The 26160-nt window shown below is 31.8% G+C and overlaps 1 protein-coding gene across 4 annotated transcripts in view; it reads left to right on the top strand.

Annotated features, from left to right (window-relative positions):
* The window catches only part of LOC116768693 (uncharacterized), a 63972-nt gene extending 37839 nt beyond the window's left edge, over window positions 1-26133 (top strand). For 3 of the 4 annotated variants that reach the window (XM_061526888.1, XM_061526894.1, XM_032659481.2), the window contains 5 exons: window positions 3651-3786; window positions 21260-21393; window positions 22694-22879; window positions 23472-23682; window positions 24270-26133. In XM_061526888.1, coding sequence (XP_061382872.1) covers window positions 3651-3786; window positions 21260-21393; window positions 22694-22879; window positions 23472-23682; window positions 24270-24403 — 801 coding nt within the window. In that variant the 3' untranslated portion in view covers window positions 24404-26133. The remainder of the gene's footprint in view (window positions 1-3650; window positions 3787-21259; window positions 21394-22693; window positions 22880-23471; window positions 23683-24269) is intronic. The other variant, XM_061526899.1, reaches the window with a different exon arrangement.
* The last annotated feature ends 27 nt before the right edge of the window (window positions 26134-26160 follow it).

Genomic DNA, 26160 nt, shown 5'->3' with positions numbered 1-26160 from the left:
GGTCAGTTACCTAAAAACGCATTGGAATTTAAACTATATGTTATCATATAATAAGGTTTAAGATAACTTGCTAAATATTTTGTTACTTAACAAACACAAGTTACACTAGATTCTATATATTTTTTTAATCTTTTAAATTGCTAAGGTAACAATTCATCAAAATTATATTGTTTCACAAAATGTATTAAATACAGATGCTCAATAATGTTTTCAATATTTTTATTGCTACTTTATTTAAATTTAAAGAAAACAAAAAGTAATTAAAAGAGAGGAAAGAGTCAAAGATTTGATACGACTTTCACCAAAATGCTAATGTTGCCAAATAAATTGTAAAATTGTGTTAATGTATCATATAGACAGGCATAAAGTTTAGCCAATTTGGAAAGATTTTTTGTATTAATTTTTTGAAATCCTTGATAATGTTTTTTTTGCTTGGAGAAATGCTTTATGCATACACTCTTGCTTGGGGAGGAAGAAAACAAGGAGATTTATGTCGGATTCTCGTCCTGAAAACCGATTAAACCCCCACGGTTGTCCCACGCGCCGCTCTTCTGCTAAGCCACAGGGCCCACAAGGCGATTCTGCCGTCTAGTATCGGCTGCCCCACAAAAGGGCAATTCTCAAGTCAGTTGGGCTCTTAATTTTTAATCAGTGGCACACTGTGCATTCGCGAAGCCTTAGACCGCAAGGTGGCAGACGTCCTCACGTCCACACCCGGAAGCTCCTCAAGGCGCGAGACGGCGCTCATGCGCTGACCGCCTTCGTCCCGGATGACGTCGTCTTATCAAGTCAGAGGAAGTTGCCTTTTCCCATTTTCTTTCGTCCACCTCCTTCAGTGACAGGACCAGACCAAGGTATTTCATATCATCTTGAACTCGAAACTCCACCTCTCCGATTCGGAGTATTATTCCCTCAGGCGGTCTTCTGCTGGGAGCTTGAAAGAAGAAAGCCTCGGTTTTTTCCGACGGTAAGCCTAAGGCCCTTATTCTGACGCGAGAGACAATAAGTCTCGCTCCACCCTGTGCCTGACTAATCGCCTCTTGATATGTCACTCCACGGACTAGAACCAATGTGTCATCTGCATAACAAATAATACGAAGCCCGCGTAATAGGGCTCCACGAAGAACTCGATCATATCCGACATTCCGCAGAAGTGGACCAAGAACCGATTCCTGTGAAACACCTTCCAGCACTTTTGAAACTGTCCACATTGAAGACAAGCAATAAACAGAGTCCGCAGTCTTTTCTCCAGTAGTCCTAGAGCCTGAGTTATTACTCTGCCACATACACCGTCAGGACCAAGGGCAGTTTTGCGGCGGCGAAGACGCAAGAGTGAGGTTCCAAGTTCACTCTTGGTCACTGGAGTCACCTCTTCTTCTGGATCCATCGCTGGCAAATAAACATATATTGAATTATGTCGCTGAGATGGAGCCGCCAATAACGTTGCCAACACTGAAGTTAGATGATCAGTTGGCATCTATTCAGCAACTGGCTGGTTTCTAACTAATTTGCCATCCGCTGCTAAGTATGGGTGACCCTATGGGTCGAGATCCAGATCTGTGGTGAGTTCCATCCAGACAGTTTTCTTGGCTCGCAATACAACAAATTTCAAGATTTTCTTCGCTTTGCAATATGTCTCCCGCAGATGGTTTTCTATACTTTTATTTTTAGGGTGTCTTCGTCTTTGCCGCTAAGATTTCCGATGCGAAGTGATGTATTCTTGACGGGGAATTGCGATTTCGGTTGTCCATCAATACACCTGTGCTTTTTGTCGTACTCGAGGCAAACAGGCATTGCAGATCCTTCTCATCGCATCACCAAAGAACAGTGCTCATTCGTCTATTATTAAAATTTCAACATGCTGTAAGCCAAAGGATTCGATAATAATAGCCTCTTCCAGCAGATTCATATTTGCTTTTGATAAGGCCCAACGTGGGAATAACGAAGTCAACGCGGAAATATACAAATGATCGGATAGAGTATCTACCTCCTCTTCAATCCGCCAGTCGTGAATAGATCCAGAAACAGTGGAACTTGCAAAGAAGAGATCCATGATTGACTCCCCCTGTGGGCGTATGCATGTGGATGCAGATCCACAGTTGAAAACAACCAATCCCAACTCTGTGGCCTGATCCTCCTCCAGCCTACCTTGTGGTTCAGTGGTTGGCGAACCCCAGGCCGTATTTTTGACATTAAAATCGCCACCAACTATCACTGGACGGGGTGCAGCACGTCTAACAGCTACTTGTAACTCATTTAGAAATGTTTCAAACTCGATGAAAGTTTTGTTGGAAGAAAAATACACAGAAACTACCGTGTACTTTCCCCAATCAACCGCGACGAAACCGTTTCCTTTCTTTTTTATTGAGGGAAAAACAGTGTTGATCTATGCATATATGGCAGCAATGCCTGTCATATTGCTTGCTCAGCTGTTAGGAATGTAGTAAGGATTCGAAACAATTGCAAGCCCAATTCGCCACTGCGCAAGTGCTTGGAACAGCAAGTCTTGAACACCAGCGCAGTGGTTCACATTCACCTGGAGGAATTGCTTCGGTTATTATCTATTGGTAGGGTTTATATTAATTTCCTCCGATTTAACTGTTTCCCGATCCACCCGTGTTCCGCAGGCTTGCCCACTGCACAATGCTGTTTAAAGGCACATGTTGCCGGTTTATGGCCAGGTTCACTGCAGCAGTAACAAAGATTAGTGCGATTTACTTGTAAGCTGGGAATATGTGATACCTACCTTCTTATTTTATAAAAAATATATATTTTAAAACTTTTTCAGTGATATGAAAGTTTATACAAACATTTTATTTGTTTTACGAATTTTAAAGGCAATAAATGGAAAAAGCGTAGTCTTTGGAAATATTAAATTGGATAAACTTGAAGCAAAGTTCAATCTACGCTCTGATGCACTCGCACTACACAAGGAAGAATAACTTATTACTATAATTCAAAATTTACAACGTACTTAAAACTTTATCAGTACAGAGAACGCAGTATTATAAAGTTTTATTATAGAAAAGTTATACAATAACACAATCTCTGTGAAATATAAAGGGGCCATAAATGTAACTACTTAAACACTTAAAGCAAAGTAACAGGTACTTAAAATTCACACCAAGAAAATCCATAGTTAAATCTATTACATATTACTAAGTCATGAGATTGACGTATTAATGTTGTGTTAACAAAATTATATTTTATTTTTAAAATAAATCTTGAACACTCCCAATAATTACTTGAGCATAGGCATAATAGGGCGATGGTTAGTGAAATTTTTTTTTAAAATATCGGTATCATGATACAGCATTCCGAGTGACACAAATGCCAAGCTTTTAGTGAGATCTCAGACTTTTGTGAGTATTCATTCAAATAAAAGCTAATATTTTCGGATGTATTACGCGTTTTTTATTATTTTAAACTACATACTCCCGACGTTTCGGTTACTTTGCAGCAACCGTGATTACGGACAGACGAGATGAAAAGAGATTTTCAGTATTAGTAATCCGAAAATATTAGTTTTATTTAGACCAAGCTTTTAAATTGTAATATATTAATTTCATAAAACTTTTTCTTTTTGGTGGTCATAACCAACTTGCTATCTTTATCGTTCTTTAATATATTGTTTGTAATAATTATTCCAGATCGCTTTAGCGACAGAGAATTCAATCACTCTCCAGAACCTGGATTTTGCTGCCAGTGGTAGCTACTCCTGCGAAGTATCCTTGGACACACCGATATACACGAAGGCTTCTAGTGAAAAACAACTCACCGTATTTCGTAAGTATACAATGTGTAATGGAAATAAAATAATAATAGTAATGTATAATAGTAATATATATAAACAAAACTGTAGCTCTCAAAACATCCGGTTCTATTTTCCGGTTATGTTGATGGCTAACGACCGCCTCGAATGAACCAAATAAATCATCAGCCATCGATCGCATCAAAAAACTATATAATAAATTTTTTTGTAACAAAAAGTACGAAACATATTTGTTATGTTATTCATATATTTGTTTTTACAACCGCACTTTTATGTTGTTGGTTTTAATATAAATATTTTTATAAAAACTCCTTTATACTTACTATTGCTGTTAAACATAACTTTATTGTTATTTTATAAAGGAATATAAATATTTGATGTAAGTTCATATAATAAATGAAGAACATGTCAGTAAATGTTTACCATAAATTTTTAAGTTTTCTCAATAAACATATGATAATTGGGAGTAAATGAAACTTTAAATATTTTTTGGTAACTAAATTTTATACATTTATATAAATTAGAAGATTTATATAGTGAATTAAGCCGTAAAGCCGGACTTTAATAAAATTAGCAAGTCGGTTGTCACGTTTATGTTATAGCCATAATAACTCTGAAAACCATATTTAAAAAGGAATTCAAAATATTTAAGATTTCTTTTACCTTGACTCTATAAGTTCATACTTCATAAGCCGATTTCATTTAAAATTATATTTCCCTTTTCTTTACGTCTATATAACTTTATTTTAAAACGTGATTTTTTATTAATTCTGTGCTCAATATGCTTTCCAGAAGGCAGAGACAAAAATAAAAATTTTATAATACATAGACAGCATCTAAATTTTAATCTAATGGTGCTCAATCTTCTTATTAATTAATGTGTTGGCTGAATGTCTCTGTGCACAATGCCTTAACTACATCTGTCATATTTTAAAATCAGAAGTACCCACTCTAGGGGATTGTACACACAAATGAACCTCGGTGTAATTAACATGATAAGACTGTCAACAACGTTTCCGTTCCATGTAAACACTAATTCCGTGTAATATATTACTCTGAGTGTAGGTATATTAAGTTTGTCACAACACACTTTATCTGGTAAGTGGAATAGATTTTTAAGAAAGAAAATTGTCATAAAAAAAATATTGTGCCTCTCTTTTAATATGATTGAAAATTCGGAATTTCTCTCTCGTTTATTTTCCTTCAAAAATATGGCTGGCTGTATATTAAAAAAACTTGTATCGAACTAGAGGTTAGTTCGATACTCCAAAAAAAATTCAACTACGCCCCGAACTGTAACAGTGATGGCTCCTAGCTGTATTGAGTCGTTTAATCTCTGATAACTTATTATTTATTAATTAAATAAGATCTATTTATTCATCTATATTATTCTATTTAATTAAATATTGCATGTAAAATTTACAGAGAGCAAACATATTCGTTTCAGTTATCAACTATAATAAACGCGTTACGATTATTATGAGCCAGTGACCCCTATAACGTAACGATTTTAAGCTGTTTTTAAAAGTAAAATAAACAGTATCAATTGATATTGGTGGGACGGAAATGAAAAAAAATATTTGAATCACGAATTTGCTTGATAATCTTCAAAAGTAAAAATTTACGCGATAAATAGAGAAAAAATCAATTGTTATACATTTTAATGTATTTGATTTAGGCCTTTATTTTAATTGATTATTTATATGCACTTATAACGCTCACCATATTGAAATCTTTCTGTTTGTATGTATTTTATGACTATGTGTTAGGATTGGATATTTTTACAAGCAGTTTGCTTATTTTGTCTTGCTATTAATATTAATAAGGTAGTTTGTGGGGATATATGGATGTGTGAATTAATGTTTATATCAATTAAAGATATTTATTGCTCTTTCGATCACAAATACTTAGATTTTGACTTTTTAAGAAACGTTAGAGTAATTTAGATAAGAAAAAACAAGAAGTAAGCTACAATTTGTCATGGAATTTAGTTTATGGTATATCAAAGAATTACATTAGTTAACGTTTCGTCAATATTCTTTTATATATATATATATATGTATATTGATTATTGAAATCAATATAAAACTGTCCGAATTCCATTCCCTCTAATATTCGTTGAAGTAAAACCTCTATTTTTTAATTATTTAACAGATTACAATAAGATATAACAAATGGCCTGGTCGATCTTTATCTGACCTTTCATAATTTATTCACATAATCTTATTTGAAATTCACATTAAATATTTTTATATCGACAATTTTATATTATATATTTTTTTATAATCTGATGTCTATTATGAATACTTCTGAGTCATAGGAGTCGACATAAAACTTTTCATCTCATCCGATGAGTGTTTGACCTAAAATTCGTGATTCACCTCTTTTTAATTTTCTTCAATGGCGGCTGTACCTTCAACAAGCTTATATCGTAAAATTTATGTCTGTTCAATCATAAAAATAAATGAAGACGCCTCATATAAACCATACATACAGGGTGTCCCAAAATGACCACGTCCCAGTGACACAGGAGTACGATGAGTTCGCTATCAGAAAATCACAATTTCATCTCAGTAAAAATATCACGGTTCTCGAGATATTCACATTTTTTTTTTTTTTTTAAATCGCTACCTTGTGTCGGATTTTCTGCTATTGTTGCCTGGAATAGCTTCGGATTGTATTTTTTTTATTGTTCTGACATATTGAATAGCTTAACCAAATATTAGATTTATTATTTTACCGAGAAATACTAAAATATCTGGTTTTCGTGGTTCGGAAGGAGGACCTCATACTCAAGAGGAAGATGTAGTTTTGCAGGTTGTCACAGAAGATCTATCAACTTCATTACGTTTGTTAGAAAGACGGACCGGCGTCTCAAAGTCGTCTGCACAAAGAGTTTTAAAAAGATTCAAATATCACCCATATCATATGCAAAGGGTTCAAACTCTGTTATCGAACGATTACGCCAAACGCGTGAATTTTGTCGTGTAATGCTTCAAAAGCATAGAGAAGATCCAAACTTTTTTAATATGGTGTTGTGGAGCGACGAATCCGCATGTCGTGGAGATGGTTATTTAAACATCCACAACATCCATAGCTGGCAGTTATAAAACCTACACGAGATTAGAGAAGACCGGGCCCAACACCAGTTTAAGATAAATTTATGGACTGGTATCTTAAATGGCCAAATAATAGGTCCAATTGTGCTGCCTTCGATCTTAAGTGGCGAAAGTTACCTGCAATTTTTAGAGGACGAACTAACTCTTCTTCTCGAGGATGTGCCATTAGCATTGAGAAGAAGGATATGGTTTAAAAATGATGGGTACCCAGCCCACTATGCTCGCAACGTCCGAGCACACCTCGACCAAACGTTCCCAGGAAGATGGATCGACTGTTTCGGACCAGTTTTATGGCCAACGCGATCGCCAGATCTAAATCCCCTAGATTTTTTCCATTGGGTAAGCTTAAAAGACAAAGTTTATTCCAAACCTTTCAGAACACAAAAAGAACTGCGCGAGAAAATAAAGCTGCTCGAGAAATTTCCCACATAAGTTTGAGGCGTCTCAGAAGCTCATTCTTTAAAAGATGCCGTTTGTGTTAGAGTACACGGTAGGCAGTTCGAACATTTGCTGCAATAAAAAAATACATTGTTTTAACAATCTCTTATGATAATTCCTTTTAACAATTTTATTGTTTTATTCCGCACTTAGTACTGATAGGGTCCTAATGAGAGAAAAAAATTAAATGTCAAAGTTTTTGCTAAACAACTCACTAGTGTTTTACCATTCCTGAATCAGTATTAAGTAGACCACTTTTTAAAATTATTTGCAAACTCGGTGTCATACCGTTTTTTTCACACCAGCTAGTCAAAATCAGTGTTTATCTTTTCACAAGGTCACGAGTCACAGTAAAATAATATTTTTTTTTAATTTATGTATTGCTCGGTAAAATAATAATTCTAATATTTGGTTAAGCTATTCAAGATGTCAGAACAATAAAAAAAATACAATCCGAAGCTATTCCAGGCAACAATAGCAGAAAATCCGACACAAGGTAGCGATTTTAAAAAAAAATTAAAATGTACGAATATCTCGAAAACCGTGATATTTTTACTGAAGTCAAATTGTGATTTTCTAATAGATCTCGAGCTCAAGTAACTCCTCTGTCACAGGGACGTGGTCATTTTGGGACATCCTGTACTATAGTATATTACTTAGCGTTTAACGCGCGTTAGATAGGGACCCATTCAACCTATTCCTGAGCCGCAAGTCAAAAAGCATTATTGGCTCCTCTCTCTGCATCGCGAAAGACCCGGCACCCGCACGATGAAAAAAAAACTTTCGTCTCCTCTCTACATATAATAATTACAATGTGGACATAAAAATTACAAGATTTTGATAAGATAGTCAGTCATAAATACGTCACTAGTTTATGCTTAATGTTTTGCATCGCGAATTAAAAGCTTCATCGTAATTATAAATTAAAACTAAAACACTAAGAGACAACTACTCTGTACTTAAAAAAACTACTTTAAGATTTTTATACCTTACCACTGATTATGTTATTGATAAATAATACAATGTATGAAATTATTTTTGTAATATTTCTTAATTAGTCACAGTTCACAGATATTAACACTCAGTAGTTATTTTTAAAGTTCGTAAATAACTTTTCATTATTGTAACAATAACTGTTGTATTACAACAATCAAAATTCAATACAATTGCCTTTATTTAATAGAACTACTAAACATGCTTAATATTAATACATAAGAAACATTGTATATTTAAACATTTTGTATATCTAAAAGTATCGTTTTTATCTGAATGTCTTATTTATATAATATAACTTATTTCATAGGAGATAGCTTGTTTCATAGAAACTTAGATTCACAAAAGCTGAAACACAAAGCATTGGACATTAATAAAACATGAAACGAAAAAATCATTTAACCATAAAACGTCGACGGTATTAACTGTTACTTTTCTCGAAGGAGGAAAATTATGAGGTTATATAATTTTTAATATTTCATTAGTGACGAGATATGAAACGTGGTTTATCGACATCGATAAAATAACGAGAACTTATCAACCACATTAAAATAGTAATAAAATGTAAAGGGATTATCTACCTTTATTAATTATAATCAATAATTCTTTAACATGATTTAAGCAAAACCGATAAGTATTACGAACGGAATTTTAGGAAGTGGCGTTTACAAATTCAATTCCCTAAAGTTCGTTTGAAGTTTTGGGAATTGAAACATCAATTAATATTCGGAATAACGGGAATATTTGTTTGATTTGGAAATGTTTCAATACTAGGAAATCATTAACAAATTAAATACTAGATGCTGAATTCAAGAAAAGCATACGATGAATTGTTTTGAAGCGGATTTACTTTTATATCTTTTATATTGTTTAAAATACGTTACACTAACCACTCATGAACAAAGAAAGTATTTAAAATTTATAAACCCTACATTATAATTTGGTCGCTTTCAATTAGGACATCCCAACGCGAGCTAACTTTATCGTTTGCTTAGTAAGCATCTATACAAATATGCTCGTCTTATAATATATAGATAGAAAAATATCAGAAATATTTATTAAAATCTTCCATTCCGATAGCTAAATTGAAAAAAAAAGTATAGACTATTTCTTTTTTGTAATTTTTTTTATATTTTTTTATGATAAAACATTTTTAATCACACTCATACTCAAAACAAAACCCCTCCTTTCTTGTTTTGAGTGACTTTGAATAATTAAGTTCATTCGCATGCAGCTGATTTACAAAAGGATAATTATAATGATAGAAGAACACTGTCTAATTAGACATATTATCATTATAGAAACTCCCAAGGGTAATATGCAATATGATAAGAGCCTCTGTTAATATATTACAGTGTTAAACTTAAAAACCGCAACAGAGTTAGCAAGGCTTAGTTTCATAAAGTTTTATTTATCATCAGCATCATCACCAGCCTATAAATCCCCAGAGCTGAGCACAGGCCTCTTCTCACGTGGACAAGGTTAGGGCATTAATCATCACGCTTGTTCAAAGTGGATTGGCGATTTCAAATTTATAATTTGAAATCACAAGTGCAGGTTTCCCTACGATATTTTTCTTCACCACCTGTCAATGCACACACATAGATCCACACCATAGATGTAAATAAGCACTGCTTACCATACCCATAGAAACACCAAACCTACATTGTTTAATACTTACTTATATACTTTTAATCATACACTACGCAATAGAAATGTCATGAATTAATATTTAATAATGTCATTTGATTCACGATTTAGTAAAATAGTTTAAAGTGCCATCTATAAACTGAAAACGAAACATTTTCGATCGGCCGCTGCTAACTGATAGTACCGCTATGCAACCAGAGCGGCAGGAGGCACGACTACTCGGTGCATATATTTCATACAAATAATCTCAAGGATGTACAAATATCACGTTGTATGCAGAAAATGTTTGCATGTGTGTGTCCAAAAACTATGCATACATGATTTGAGAGGCACTGCTTCCTTAATCTATTCTTTTAAAATGTCATTGCAAGTGTCTTAATTGTCAAATGAGACGGGACTCTCTGATTGGTCGAAAAGCTGTTATATATATATATATATATATATATATATATATATATATATATATATATATTTTCGCCATTTTTTTATTATTGAATATTGTCATTTTTCTTTCTAAGCGCAAGTAAATAAGTTTAGTTTAGCAAATGAGTGAATTTATTTAAGAATTGTGGAAAATTATAGTTGTGAGCTCTGTGCTGGTGATGTGTTTTGAACGAAATTAATTATTAATATTTTCGGATTACTACGCGTAATTAATTATTTTTAAAAACTACATGCTCCCGACGTTTCGGTTACTTAGCAGCACCCGTGAATCCGGCACACATCTTGTCTGCCTGTTAAAAATAATAGTTTCATTTAAATGAATACTCTCATTATTATCAATGTTCGAGGGGAGGAAAAAACGATGAAAATTGTTTTTTTTTCCGAACATATTCTACTTTCCCTACCCTAAATCTCTGTGCACGCCCCTGTGTCAATGGTAACTAAATACTTTTAGAAACTGCATATGACTCGAAAAAATCACATTGGTACTTTCCAGGTTTCAATTCGTGCCCTCATGCACGAAAAACGGGCCTTAACCTACAGGCCACCACGACCTAATTTTTACTAAGAAGTATTAACTAAATCTTCCAAAATTATAGCGTAACTATACTCTTACATAGAGTAATTTAAAATAATTTATTTAAAATCAAGATCTATCCTTTCAATAGTAAGCATTTATCTATAAAGCACGCAATTGGATCAAAATACCTTTTTTCTTTCACCCCAATTGTGCCAATTGACAACTCCAAAGCAAGACATAAATGAAATCAATCCATATATCTTTAAATTTTAAAATAATATTTTTACGTCACCGCGAGATATCAAGTCGACTTCCTGTTTCTGAAGACTTCTATTTGAACCAGCTTCAATTATGTACAACGAATAGCGTTGAAACACGCCTTCGGCCTGCGGTTCGTTCTATGTGACGTTAGTCTTTAGGAATAAAATATGGCTTTTCACGGAAATATCTCATATTATTCATCATATGTATATAATATTGTACAATCATTACAAGTCGCTTGATTAGTGATGATATGTTACAAACCATACAAATAATACAATAACATACATACATACAAATGTTGATCCAACATTTAAGTCTATAAATATAAAAATAAAATTATCTATAGTGTTGTTCTCTTCTAAAAAGTAATATAGAATAAATGGAGTTCAATTTTATTGCCAGCAAATTAATTATCACGTAAAGTTTTAAAAAATATGAGAAGCAAATATCATTCTAATCACTCTATATAACTACATATTTTGTTTGAGATGAACCTTTTTGACAAATACAAAAATGAAATCGTCTATGATAAATTATTGATTTAAATTCGACCCAAAATTGTACATAAAGCAAAAATTTTATATCCTTTAAAAATTTAAACTTTAATTTTAAAAATATATGATATATGGGGTTTTCCAATAGGGACGCTTGAACTTTGACAGCTGATTGCGGCCATGTTGTTTGAGTGACAGCTGTCAAATGCAGTGTGTTATATTCATTCCGTCCTCCCAAACCACCATAGCAGGTTACAGTGTCGAGCAGCACGTGCAAATCATAAAATTGTTTTATGAAAATGGGTCTTCAGTTCGAGCAACGTTCCGCGCACTTCGCCCGTTTTACGGTCGCGATGATCGTCCTGCCGAGTCGACTATCCGTCGATTGGTGGACAAATTCGAGTCAACCGGGTCAGTTAACAATCAGCCGGTTCCCGTGCGTTAACGTAACGCGAGATCTGCCGAGAATATCGCCGCTGTGCGCGACAGTGTCCTCGAAAACCCGCGGCAGTCAATTCCGCGTCGCGCACAGGAACTCGGCCTTTCGCAGACGACAACTTGGCGAATTTTGCGTTGTGACTTGAGCCTGCACCCGTACAAGATCCAGCTGACCCAAGAGCTCAAGGTTAATGACCATAGACAGCGCCGTGTGTTCGCTGACTGGGCATTAGAGCAGTTGTAAGTTGACGCCGATTTTGGCAAAAAAATTCATCTTCAGCGACGAGGCGCATTTTTGGATGAATGGCTATGTCAACAAGCAAAATTGCCGTATTTGGGACGAGACCAATCCACACGAGGTTCACCAAGTGGCAATGCACCCGCAGAAAGTGACTGTTTGGTGCGGATTTTGGGCCGGAGGCGTGATTGGTCCGTATTTTTTCGAAAACGATAATGGTGTGGCCGTCACCGTCAATGGTGAGCGATACCGGTCGATGATAACCAACTTCTTTTGGCCTGAAATCGAGAATATGGATCTGGACAACATGTGGTTTCAACAGGACGGCGCTACGTGCCACACAGCACACGCTACGATGGAAGTTCTGCACGAGCAATTTCTGGACATGGTCATCTCGCGCGGAGGCGACGTGAACTGGCCACCGAGATCGTGCGATTTGACCCCGCTGGACTTTTTCTTGTGGGGTTTTCTTAAGTCGCAGGTCTATGCCAACAAGCCGCAAACCACCGATGCCCTCAAAGTCAACATACGCCACGCCATCGATCAAATACAGCCCGATTTGTGCGCCAGAGTCATCGAAAATTGGACCTTTCGTGTGCGCGCCACCAACCGAAGCCGTGGCGGTCATTTGAATGATGTCATATTCCATACATAATGGGGTCGATAGACCTTCCAAATAAAAAAAAAATTTCGCAAATATCTTTCCTACATGTATTTTTTTTTGCATTTCAAAGATCAAGCGCCCTTAATGGAAAACCCTATATAATAAAGTTATATTATTTCCAGGAATCTATGATAACAATAAATATTTTGTAATATATAAACAGCAGTAAATTTTAATCTGAATTCTGCTCAATCTTCTTATTTAATTAATGTGTTGGCTGAATGTCTCTGTGCACAATGCCTTAACTACATCTGTCATATTTTAAATTCAGAAGTACCCACTCTATGAGATTGTACACACAAATGAACCTCGGTGTAATTAACATGATAAGACTGTCAACAACGTTTCCGTTCCATGTAAACACTAATTCCGTGTAATATATTACTATGAGTGTAGGTATATTAAGTTTGTCACTTATATATACAACCACATAACACTTTATCTAACAGTATAGATATTATTAAGATTTGTTGAGCGAGGGGAGAAATATAGGTATAAAAAAATATTATGCATTATTTCATTTAGTTACTGTTTTAAAATTTGTAATTTCTCTCTCTCTATATATATATATAAATATAAATATATATATATATATATTCAATAAAGACTGCAGGAAGATTGAACAATTTTATATCGGACAAGTTGTATGTTTGGTAATTAATTAAAACAGACGCGTTGGCTTCAACGCCTAAGGTACAAATAAAGTTTATTGATCCACGATACCTAATATAATATTTATTGAATTACAGTACAGTGTTATATATTACTATATTTTAAATGCGATACAAACAGCCATCATCTATGAATTTAAAATGTTTGTAGCACAAATTTGCCACTAAATTGACGTCAGAACTTCCACGGTAAGCAACGAACTACTCTATACTTTGAAAGTCGACTTAAAGTTTCTTATACTTTACTTCCGGCAGAGTTTTTGTTTAAAAATACTATAAAAACTCTTTTTATAATATTTCAATAATAATAATAGTTTATTGACATCAGATTTTTTTGTTTTTGCTACTGTTAATTACATTTATTAACCGACATAAATATTACTCATATTACAAATATTATATTATACTAAAGTCGGTCTAGCAATTTCAATATTTTGAGCCAACCTACATATTGTCGTTACCATGTAATTGACAAAATAACAATCACAGCAATTAAAGAATTGAACCCGCGGTTGATGTAACTGTCTCAGTAAAAACTAAAATAAATCAGGCAACAAACATAAAATATAATGCCAATGTTAATATATTTAATAGGATGGTAACAATAGACTTTAGTATCAGTTCGAATCTGCCTCATCACACACATCACCGACAGATTATTTTCTGTATTGGTATAGATTCATGTATAAAAAACTGTCAAAATTCGTATTTGTAATTAAGTTCCTTCTTCGAGAGCTTGTTTACAATTTTAATCATTTTTAATCTATGGACGTATAAGTTAAATTAATCCTTATAGATTTAACATAATATTTTTACGTCACCGCGAGGTTTCAAGTCGACTTCATGTTTCTGAAGACTTCTATTTGAACCAGCTTCAATTATGTACAACGAATAGCGTTGAAACCCGCCTTCGGCCTGCGGTTCGTTCTATGTGACGTAAGTCTTTAGGAATAAAATATGGCGTTTCACAGAAAAATCTCGTAGTATTCGTCATATATATATATATATATAATATTGGATAATAATTACAAGTCGCTTCATTAACGATGATATGATACAGACCATACAAAAAATATAATTACATACGTACAAGGCACTAACCATGTTTCACCATATTAGAAAGTTGAGTCAATATTTTAAATCCTCAGATGTGGTTCATTTTAGTTCTTTTATTCGTCATTAACGTAGTTAAGCAACAATTAACAAAGTTAAATAATTTATAAAAAAAAAAATATTCAATGTGGAAAAGGTCGTATAAATATGTGAAAATTCTCATCGATGAAATAAAATTTTTATCCCTTGCACATACAATACAAAAACATGGAGAGCAGAATTGTAGTTCAGTTTAAAATCCTATTTGAATTATTATAATAAAAAAAACGATACCTCGTGTTTAATTTCAACAAATACATTAGTGTAATAGTATTCTATTTTATATAAAAAACAAAATACATTTTTTGTTACATTAAAAATTAAAAGTAAACGGTCAGCAAAATAGAGGTATAATATATGTAGCATTTCATTCAATCATATATCATATATTACCAAGGACAAAACACTAACGCCGACATTAACATTCTGTATGAACGTACGGACGACTAATCGTGTCTCGAATGACAAATAAGCGAATAATATTTTGGTTAAATCAAAACTGAATTGCGACTCTATTGCTTTTTAAATGAAATTCAACCAATACAGAGAACGGAATACAGCTATTTCGGATGAATCGAACAAATTTGCTGATCTGTGCCTCGAATAAGTAATACAGTAATCATATATTATATATATTTTTAATAACCGGTTACTGCATTTCGTATAACCACATACCACGCTTATTTCATAGAGTTATTTTTATTTGGTTCTTAAAAAGTTTTTAACGATTTATGAAGACTAAAACTCGGGCGAGTACACAATTAGATAAAACATACGTGATTTTGTTACGCTAAGTTTAACCCACTGTTTTAACAACTTTGCTGTTGTGCTTTAGCGGAGCAGACAAAAGTTTTAATTTGTCTGTCAAAGACACTTTCATGTAGAATGCAGTTTATAAAAATACATATTTATTAAAGGTACGTAAGTCATACGAGTGTTTAATGACATTACATTAATGTAGACAGATTCTAACTTATCCATGGATTTGTTTGTCATGAAATATCTCATAGTCAGTCGCGTCATCACTCGTCTCGTCGTTGAAATAGCGCTTCTTCTCTGCTAAAAAACTGCATTTTAAAAGTAATGAACAAATAATCTATGGACTAAGTTGATATACGAAAATTGTATAAATCGTAATTTTATATGAAATATATTTTTATAAAATGTTTCTAGAGCACAAACATCAAATTATTCCCATTTCCAAAGAACACGCTTCAATAGTTTATTTCTTCTCACAAACTTATTTCTCAGCCTGTGGGTGAAACAAGTATTTACCATTGAAGTTTTCCAACGTCGGTTCGAACATTTACAAATAAGATTCTTTCAATAAAACAACAGATATGAATAACTCATTTTAAAACACAATTTACATTCTACGTTGTCAAAGAGCTTATTTTTATAAACTTTACTATATCTATTTCATGAATATTCTTTTGTAACATTATTCTATTGACTGTTGTAGAAAATTTCACAAACGTATAATAAATCATTAGGTACATAGCCAAGGCAACTCAGCGTATAACAGTTTCTAAATCAGCTATTGGGTATTAACTTCATTACAAATACAACTTACACACTTGAATGGAACGGATCTCCGTATTTAATCAAATGATTAATCACCAAACATGACGCTTTCGTAAAGTGACTGCTTTCAAAAGAAAATTCTGCAAGAAAAATATCCAATCCCGAGAGACCATTAGAGGTGAGGAATAGAAAGCTTAGTAAAGCAAGCACTTTAGCTAAAATACGTATAGTATTTGATGGATAAGTACACTTTGCAACTGTTAAGGAACAGCCACTGTCTGGCATTGTCCTGATTAATTGTCTGCTATTGGTTAACTTAAGAGGCGAAATGTCAAATATACGTTGTACTTAACTGTGAAAGAATTACCGTAAATGTAACAGATACTAAATAAAAACTATGTTTATCTTATTTAACTCACTTTCTTAATCAATTTATATGTACCCGAAAGTACATTACCAGTTTGTCTTTATGTTATCCTAATTGCAAAAAAAATATTATTTAAATATAAAATAATAAAAGATGTCCAAAATACAGATTCTAGATACTTTTACAGATACTAGTTTCTTTCACGTTAAACTTTTTTATTCTACTCGTGTTAGTACTTAAGAGGTAATGGTACTTTATATTCATTCAAACAAAAGAGTTAAAGCAGATTTTAATGAAACTGAGCTAAAATAAATAATGTTGGATTTACACTGTTTGTCTATAAGCACACATATTTATAATCTTTCAAGACCAACCTTTATTGAGGCGAAGTTAGTAAAACAAACAACTTGGAATTTAAAGTTAACGTTCCTCTTATTTAATTTGGTAGCTGTAGACACCTATAGATGCAACAATTTAATGCATTTTACAAATATACCTCCCTTATAAAGGCAATCAAAAATTAAGTAACTATATTCAGAACGTCCAATACACCAAACAATGAAATTGAGAATCATTAGTGAAAATCCCGTAGTACGAATATCATTTTTGCCTTTTTATTTATACTGTGGGCCACAATCATTTAATGAATTCTGACTTTTTGTTTCTTTTATAAGTCGATTATATTTTAAATCAAAATTTTATCGCTATTAAGATAACTGTTTGGAATTAAAAAACATACGAAAATCTGAAATTTTATTAACTAGACTAAGTCCCTGTGACTAGTTTATTAAGTTACTGTGTTACTCATAAAGCATTTAAATTATAACTTCCCGCTCAAACTGTTACTTTGCGTATTGTTGTTGGATCGTTTCCTTAACCTTGTGTCTTGTTTACACTTCGTCGTTGTTTGATCGATTTTGATGGTGAATACAAAATATATTGAAGTAGGTTTTAATAAATATTTAATACATATCTTCATAATGTTAACTTCATTATAGCAAATACCATCCTGTCCGCAATTTTCTTACAAAAAATTTCCAAATAAGTCTGCTGGAATTTCAGACTGGTAACGCACGGGAAAAGTTAAGTTATACAAGTATAGTATACAAAAAAGTGTTGTTAATATTTTCTAAAAATGTTTGAAATATATCAGTCAAAATATTAAATTTAAAGTTTGTCTTCCTTTTATGTTATCGTTATTTTTTATTAAATGTATTTTATCGATTACTGACATACGTATAAAAACAGATTTTATGTCATTTGTAGCAGGTTGACCTATTTTATAAATATAGTTCATCTTTTTAGTCTTCCCCGGTTAAGCTGTCCAGGAAAATAACATTAAATCGGAGCTGTGAAATGATTTTATCGTTACTTTTCCAACGTCAAAGACTGTTTTTACTCAAACCGCAACGTTTATAAAATTAAATTAAATAATACTTTATAAAAATAAACATTCAATTTAAAATTATTAATAATTATTTATATATATAGATATAAATAAATTTAATTTTGTTATTTTATTTATATTAATTTTATTTTTCTGATGTTTAAGTAGTAAGTGAGCCTTCGCCTCGACACTTAATAATAAAGCAATTATAATGAAAGAGTTGTGACTTCTTTGTGCTTATTAATTGTTAGAACGAACTTAAATAATTTCCCTATAACTTCCCTAAAATGAGGGTAAGTTTTTGTTTCTTTTAATCTGACTATAAACTCTTACTGTAACTGGAGTAATTGGCCAGCGAGCTGTAAAAGTCAACGATAGCGTATTGTTATCGGTGTCAGTACTTGTGTAGCCTGGTAACACAGATCTCAAAACGTGTTCCATCTATATATAACAGTCTCTTTGTAATTATAATGTTTATTAAAATTGAGTGTAAGAAATTCATTTCACATATTTACTACAGTCCTTTATTATTTACTTGACAAACGATTTCAGAAATGATGAATGCTATACTATAGCTTCTTTGTCCGTAAGAAAGTTTTTTCAAAAATAATAATTAAACATTGTGTATAACTGAATCGTTTTTAATGTATTCACTGGCTTATATTTAAATACAAAACAATATAATATTAAAATAATTAAAAACTATCGTAAAAAAACATCACATGCACCCCGGTTATGCAGGATTCCTTAAGATCTCTGCGTTCAGTTTGTTCTTAAGTACATTAAAAGTATTGAAAATTACACCTCCTTTTATGCTTCAATAGCTAAAACTTTCCTAACGTATTAATGTTTATTATATGAGCACTATTACTTTCCACTAAGGCGTATTGCAAATTAATATTTAATAAGGGGAATGTTTCACGAGATAATTATCTTCATATATATATACATGTTAAGCAACATCAATGAAATTGTAAAAGCTATAAAGCCCCATACAAACATCCCACATAGATTACTCCTTGCAATTGTTTTTAAGTTACTTTTAATTTTTTTTAAATCAGTTGTCACAAAAAAGAGACAATATAAACATTCTTTTAAAAACAACACTATGCGGTAATCATCTCTCTTTCATAAAAATACAACATATGAAGATATAATTAACAAAATGTTTTGGACCACATAAGGAAATTATCAAAATGTTATATGAACCTTAAATTAATTGCATCTAAACATATTTCAAAGAACCTTTTATGTTATATCTACATAGTAAATAATGCGACCAATCTAAACAGATGACTACATCGTTTATAACGTAAGAATTGTATACATAAATAATAATATACATATAAATATCTAGTAAAAAAGAAAGTTACATAAATACAAGTAAATAGAAAAAAAAATATTATAGGTATAAATGTAGCAATATGTAAAACAGTGATTTAAAATAATGTATTTGGAAGAATAAGGTATAGATTAAAAAAATAAATTACTTGCTTGCAAAGTATGTATATGTCAAAAGCGAAACTTTTTTGGGAAACTATTTATAAATCCCGTTTATATTCATACTTATCTAAAGCTTTAAGTTAAATGAATAAAACTCGCGAAAATCTTAGATCTCATTAAAGCTTTAAGTTTCCGAGACTTAGCTAATACCTAGTGCAGTCAGAAATTATGTTACAATTGAAAAAAATAAATGCTTATATGAAATAGTATTTATGCTTAAACTAGTTAGTGAAAATACTTTGCAAACATTGCCATTTATTCAAAATAATTTTTGATCGTATATTATAGACATGTTATATTTTAAATTACATAAAAAGAATTTTTGAAATGTTATTTTTGTATATTTTATAAAAAAAAAAATGTTTTAAGGAATGAATACCAGGAGTGAATCTAAATACCACGTGTTTTATGCAATATTATATATTAATATTTTTTTTTTATATGTACAATTTAGAAAACAGAAATCATGACTTTTTTTATGTTTTACGAAAAATAGTATACTATAATCTCAAATGAAGAGTGACAAATTAAAATGTCATCGTTTTAAAATTTTGAAACCTAAAAAAAACAAAAACGTAACATATATTGCTTATTTTTGCATTGATTCTGTTAAAAAAATATCCTCGTGCGCTCAACAAAGTATCACTGAAAAAAGGGAATATGTAATTGTCCAGAAAATTATTTTACAGTTTTTTCTCATTAAGCAATTAGTGATTTCAATGTAATGTAGTTATTATATATATATATGGAATAATAAATGTTTTAAGAGTAAAATTATTATCAAAAAAATCTACGTGTATTTAACAATTTCATACAATTTTTATCGGGGTGAAAAAATTTTAGTAAAATAGACAAGGGATGTGAGTATTGCGATGAAAGTGAATAGATAATCTCTTGAGCCATCACAAAATTGAGAAAAGTGGTCTTATTTGTGCAGACCAAGTATAAACCGAACACTCTTATATTTTGCAAACCGTCAGACTTTGGCGTTTGCCATTCTGTAATATCAAAAAAGCAGCTATCCGCATAATCAAAGATTTTCTTACCACAAACAAAAAGGTTAAATGTATTAAATATTGACGCATAAAAGCCTAATAACTATAGAAATTTCTGTAAGGGAAAATCAAACCAGCAGTCATTTAATAATCATCTAAGACAAAGTTTGTCTTGGACTTAGACTACCATTTATAAGATATTTTTATTTTACACTGAGATACAGAAATAAATTTAAAGAACCTCATTTATAGAGCAAGGTAATGAGATTTCGGATGCAATTAATCCTGAATGTCACTAACTTTAAGACACACAGAACGAATCGGTATTAAAACTTATATTAAGCTAATTCACATTGAAAATAAATAGAATCAGTGCAGGCTGGAGAAGTTTACGGTTTTCTTAACAAGTTGTAACAAGGTTTACTACTAGATCGCAATAAAGATTATATTGGTACTAACTTTAAGGAAAAGAGAGTGTCATCAACCCCTTTTTTTTTTATTTACCATCATCGATTTTCACGTGGCGACACGTTCACTTTACACGACGAATATTTTCCTGTATTTATTATGTAAATATAAATATCCGGCATGTGTATTGTTATAATATATTATAATTCTGTTTCCAGATCCTCAGAAGCACCATCCACGAATCGACTTTCCAACTCGCTACTTGAGCTTCGGTGAAACGCTAAAAGCGAATTGCACAACCGCCCCCGCTCTGCCGGCTCCACATATCACATGGTTTATTAATGGACAAAAGGTAATCGCATACCTCGTTCCCATAACTATAGGTTACCTTAAGATATTCATAAACTTACATTTTACATAAATAATGTGGAAACATTTTGTCTCGTTATTATAATCTTCTTTCTGATATTTCTAGGACATTTTTTTTTATTTTTTTCTACCAAGATCTGAATCTCAAGTGGATTAAATCCCGTGTTAGCTTTGAGAAGAAAATTTGCTGTAGAAATTTAACTTAGTTAGTGCTCTGTACTGAATTAAGGTAACTTACTTTAGAACCTAAACTTCTATCTCTAACAACACTAACCAGGCTACTCAACCATCTACAACCTACTCATTGAAGACTGTGTCAAAATTATTAATTTACCACACTATACGGTACTTCTTTTCGACTTGAACTTAAAAAGTCCGTGAAAATGTTTATTATTATCTCTGAATTAAATATATTTTGTGCTATACCAGCATTCTTTACAAAATTTAATAACTGTACAGAGCATGAAAAAGTAGATTTCATTTGACAAGCACAGAATTTTATTTTAAAGTCAAACTTAATGGCATCTGGGTACATATATTCAAAAGAGAGCAATTATCGCAATTATCGTTTATGATCGTAAAGCGAAAATTTCGTATTCGTATTCATTCATGTTTTTAAGTAAAAATAAAATATTTTTATTTTTCAAACATAAAGGAACAGCCGATAGCAAAATAGGCCCACTCATAAACGCTTTAATTTAGTTATATTTTAGTCTACTTCTTTTGTACACGATTTTTCCAGCTACAACTGTAGCTATAAAAGCTTTAGATTCCAAATGAAAACATATAAAATGTGTTCAAGCTATATATAAACGCATTCGTGTAGTGTAGGAAACACAAATTAATATAAAATATAAATATTTATTTGTATCGAAATAGGTCAACTATTATGTAGGTCGAGAGCTTTAGGTTTAATTATATGTGAATTATAAAACAATATCACCCTCAAATTAAACAGAGACATCATGCGTTACAGCAGGTAAAGTAATGCGTCATAGGTTAGCTCAGGCTTTCAATTCAAATCTAGACAGGATTTAGAACTTGGCTTCCATAACGATATTGGGTAGGTCACCTAAATTTCGCCTAAAATACACGGGTTTTGTCTCTATGCTTTCCACTGTCCACACTCATACAGAATGTATGTTATACTCATCATACACATCTTTGCGGAACCTATAATCGAACCCATAACCATTTAATGTGCGCTGCCTTGTAACACATATGCCAGACATCATTTAAAATAAAAACGCATTTATATCTAACTATAATTGGCTTCTTAATAGATGGATGAGCTGGTTGCACATTCTCACAAATTCCGCGTCCCAATGAGTGAGAAGAGTGGAAGACGAGGTCTTCAAAGACTGATGAACCACGAGGTCAATCAGACTTCACCACCACCAATACTTGCCCTTACCCACGTATCCCATGTAGCGACAAGGCCCCCTGGTTGTCTCCTTAAAGAATCTCAGGTAAATCTATAAACGCAACGACTCACATCGTCCTCATTAGAATGCTATACGGAATATTGACATCATCATGAACAAATACTTCTTCTAAAATCGATAAGTATCTATGATCTACCTTCGCCAAAAAAGCAGGATAGTTAGAAACTCTAGGACCATGGTAATTTCTTTTGTACGAATCTGATATTGTAGGAACAATTGCAGTACTACCGTTTAGTAATAAATTGATAAGCGGGCAAACTACACATTCTCTATGTACGAAATTTAAATTTTAACGAATTAAAACAAGTCTAAGTAACCTTTTATATATGTAAGGGAAAATTAAATGAAAGCAAACTCTTGCGGCAACCGTATTGGTCATTCGCAGACACAGGAAGAAAATTTATACCTACCTATATTTTTGGACAAGCTTTTATTTTATGTAAGAAATATATACAAAACCAGCTTAGTATATAATTAATTACATACATTCGTTTTTACTTTTCAAACTTTTGCATTACAAATATAATCCGATGCCTTAGTTATTTCATAACTTATACTTAATAAATAAAATCTTCATAGCAGGTGGATTAAATGTTATAAACCTACAAAATTTCAGTTGGAACAGATGCCAGATGAGGCGAACATGGTGCATGGTGTCAGTCGTCACAGGAGTCGTAGACCAGGTCGCGGTCGAGACTTGTATGTGACGGTGTCTGAACTACAGCTGGTGGCCACCGGGAGACTGGAAGTCAGTTGTGTTAGCACAATTCCCGAATTTAGGAGCATCGAGGACAAATTCGCCGATGTTAGGAACGACACCGTTATTGGTAAGGTTTGAATTGTTTGAATGAATTAGAAGATTTGATTCCAATATGATGTAGATCAAAATTTTAAGTTAAGTAATTGAACTTTGAACTACATATAGCGATAATGTCATATTATAATAAATTTTGTTTAATTTTTCAACTCAACATTACGATTAACCATTTTTTTTTCTTTTTATGTCACCTTGCACCAATTCAAATTAATATAAATAACTTTAAATATATATATTTACTCTATATATTTTATTTGTACAGAAAAGTCACTTATAAACCTATAAACTATAAAAGAGAAGTAAAAAATGCTAAATTTCGTCCTCTCTTAAATTTCTGATCTCACAGTACCTGAAAGCTACCACAGAACCACAAAATTTATTGTTCCATAAAAAATACGCGGTATCTATAATTTTATTAGCGTTTTATAATATCAAAAACTTAGTGCTTTCCTTACAGCTTTTAAGGAGACCATTCACATTTAACTTACAAGTTTCGTTATTGTTCAATACAAATGAATTTGTAGATGTCTTTATTAAGACATATAAAAGAAATGTTTGGAACCAATCTAACATGTATTTTCACAATAACTATTTCAGTGGATGTCATACAGTCAACAGTAGCTGAGCCGTCTACAAACTACACAGTCGCTGAAACTAGCACATCACGTAGTAGTATAGTTTTAACGTCCCTTTATTTTAACATTATCGTCATATTAATTCATATATTTTGATAACGAGTTACGCCTTACTATAATTAAAAGGGCTGTGATATAAAATTTTTACACAAACAACAAAATGTGTCAAGATTGTTCACTATACGTCGTGGGTGTGAGAGAATACGACCAAGATTGCATGAATTGAATGTATTCGATATAAAAAAATATATATATCAAATCTGTACGCTTAGCACATGTCTGCATAGTTACACTACATACGAAGCGTTCCTCGTTTCTCATTTAATAACCTACATTATAACATAGTTTAAAAAAATGAAAACGAATAACTGACTAAGCTCCGTATGTACGATGCATGCTTGTGCTAAACATATTGAATAATACAGTTGTGTGTTTATTTTGTAATTCATAACCAAACATAAAGAGAAAGATATTGTTCTATAAAAGAAGTTTATTTTTAACATTTATTTTTATCGAGAGTTTAATGAGTGTAGCAAAATAATAGCATAATTATAAAGTTTTGCTTTTAAATTTCATCAAAAAGATATTCACAAAATTATTATATACTCTTAGATCGGCATAAGGTAATTTATTAAAGTGCTTAAATGTAAATTACCGTTATCGTGCCTAGATTTTATTGAAATCGCCAAAGTAATACATATCAGTTTCTCTAGGGTATGGAAATAAAATTACTTATACATAATTATCATAATGTTTTTGTTAGGCAATATCTTTTTTTTTTTTTTTTCATCGCATTTGTAACGCAACCGCGTTAATATACCTATGACGAGATACGCTTTAGCAGTTTTTACTATTAAGGTAAATATACAAAAATTATAACTACTACTCAAAACAATTATATGTATATAAGAACCTACTAAATTTGTTTATTAAATTGCAAAGCAAATAGATCACTTGATTTCTATAGAGAAATGCAATAAACCGTTTATATTATTTAAAAATGGATTTCTAAATAAAACTATGTACTTATATTTAGTATAAGATAGTATACGAACTTGTAAATATAAAACATTTTTATCAAATTCTATAAAACTTTTTCTTGTCACTATCCTAGATATCTTAATGCTTAGATTATGAAGGAGTATCATTAAATAGTATTTTTATTAAGACTTAATAATATCTTAAATTCATATTAGAAAAATAAATACTATAAATATTTTTTGTCCATAGTCAGATACATCGCTTAGTAATGATTGTATTATCCTAATAATTAAAGTTTAAATTATAATTTATATAACCTTCTTAATGAATTTTAAAAATAATCAAGATGGACATGCACGCTGTTATTTAAGCCTTAACCGAAAGGATTTAACGCAGTTAGAACATTAAATATATAAATTGCCAAAATTTAATATAACTCGTCATAACTAAAGAGAATTTTCATGGATTACATTAATCTATTTCATTACTTGCTGTCAACCTTATGAGCTTTTCTATACTTACTGCCAATATCTCACTATCTTTATATTAAGGACAACGAATTTCGACCAATTAAATATGAGGAGAACTACGATCATAATGCCTTTCCGTCCAAGGCTGGATAATGAGGCTTCATATTGGCTTCAAATGTTCTGGGTGATGTGTATTTGGAATAATATCGAATGAAAGGGGAACATTTATTGAATCATTGGTGTAATTAGAAAAATATTTAGGTTAAAATATTGCAACAACACGTTTATTTTAAACATCCTAGATAGAATTAATACAATTTAAATAGGTATTATTTTACTTACGTACAAACAAACAGACATATCAATTTTAAGTGAGACGCTAATACTTTGTATATATAGTTA

This window comes from Danaus plexippus, chromosome 4, assembly GCF_018135715.1.
Source record: "Danaus plexippus chromosome 4, MEX_DaPlex, whole genome shotgun sequence".
NCBI lineage: Eukaryota > Metazoa > Arthropoda > Insecta > Lepidoptera > Nymphalidae > Danaus > Danaus plexippus.
This window is presented reverse-complemented; position numbering and strand designations above follow the sequence as displayed.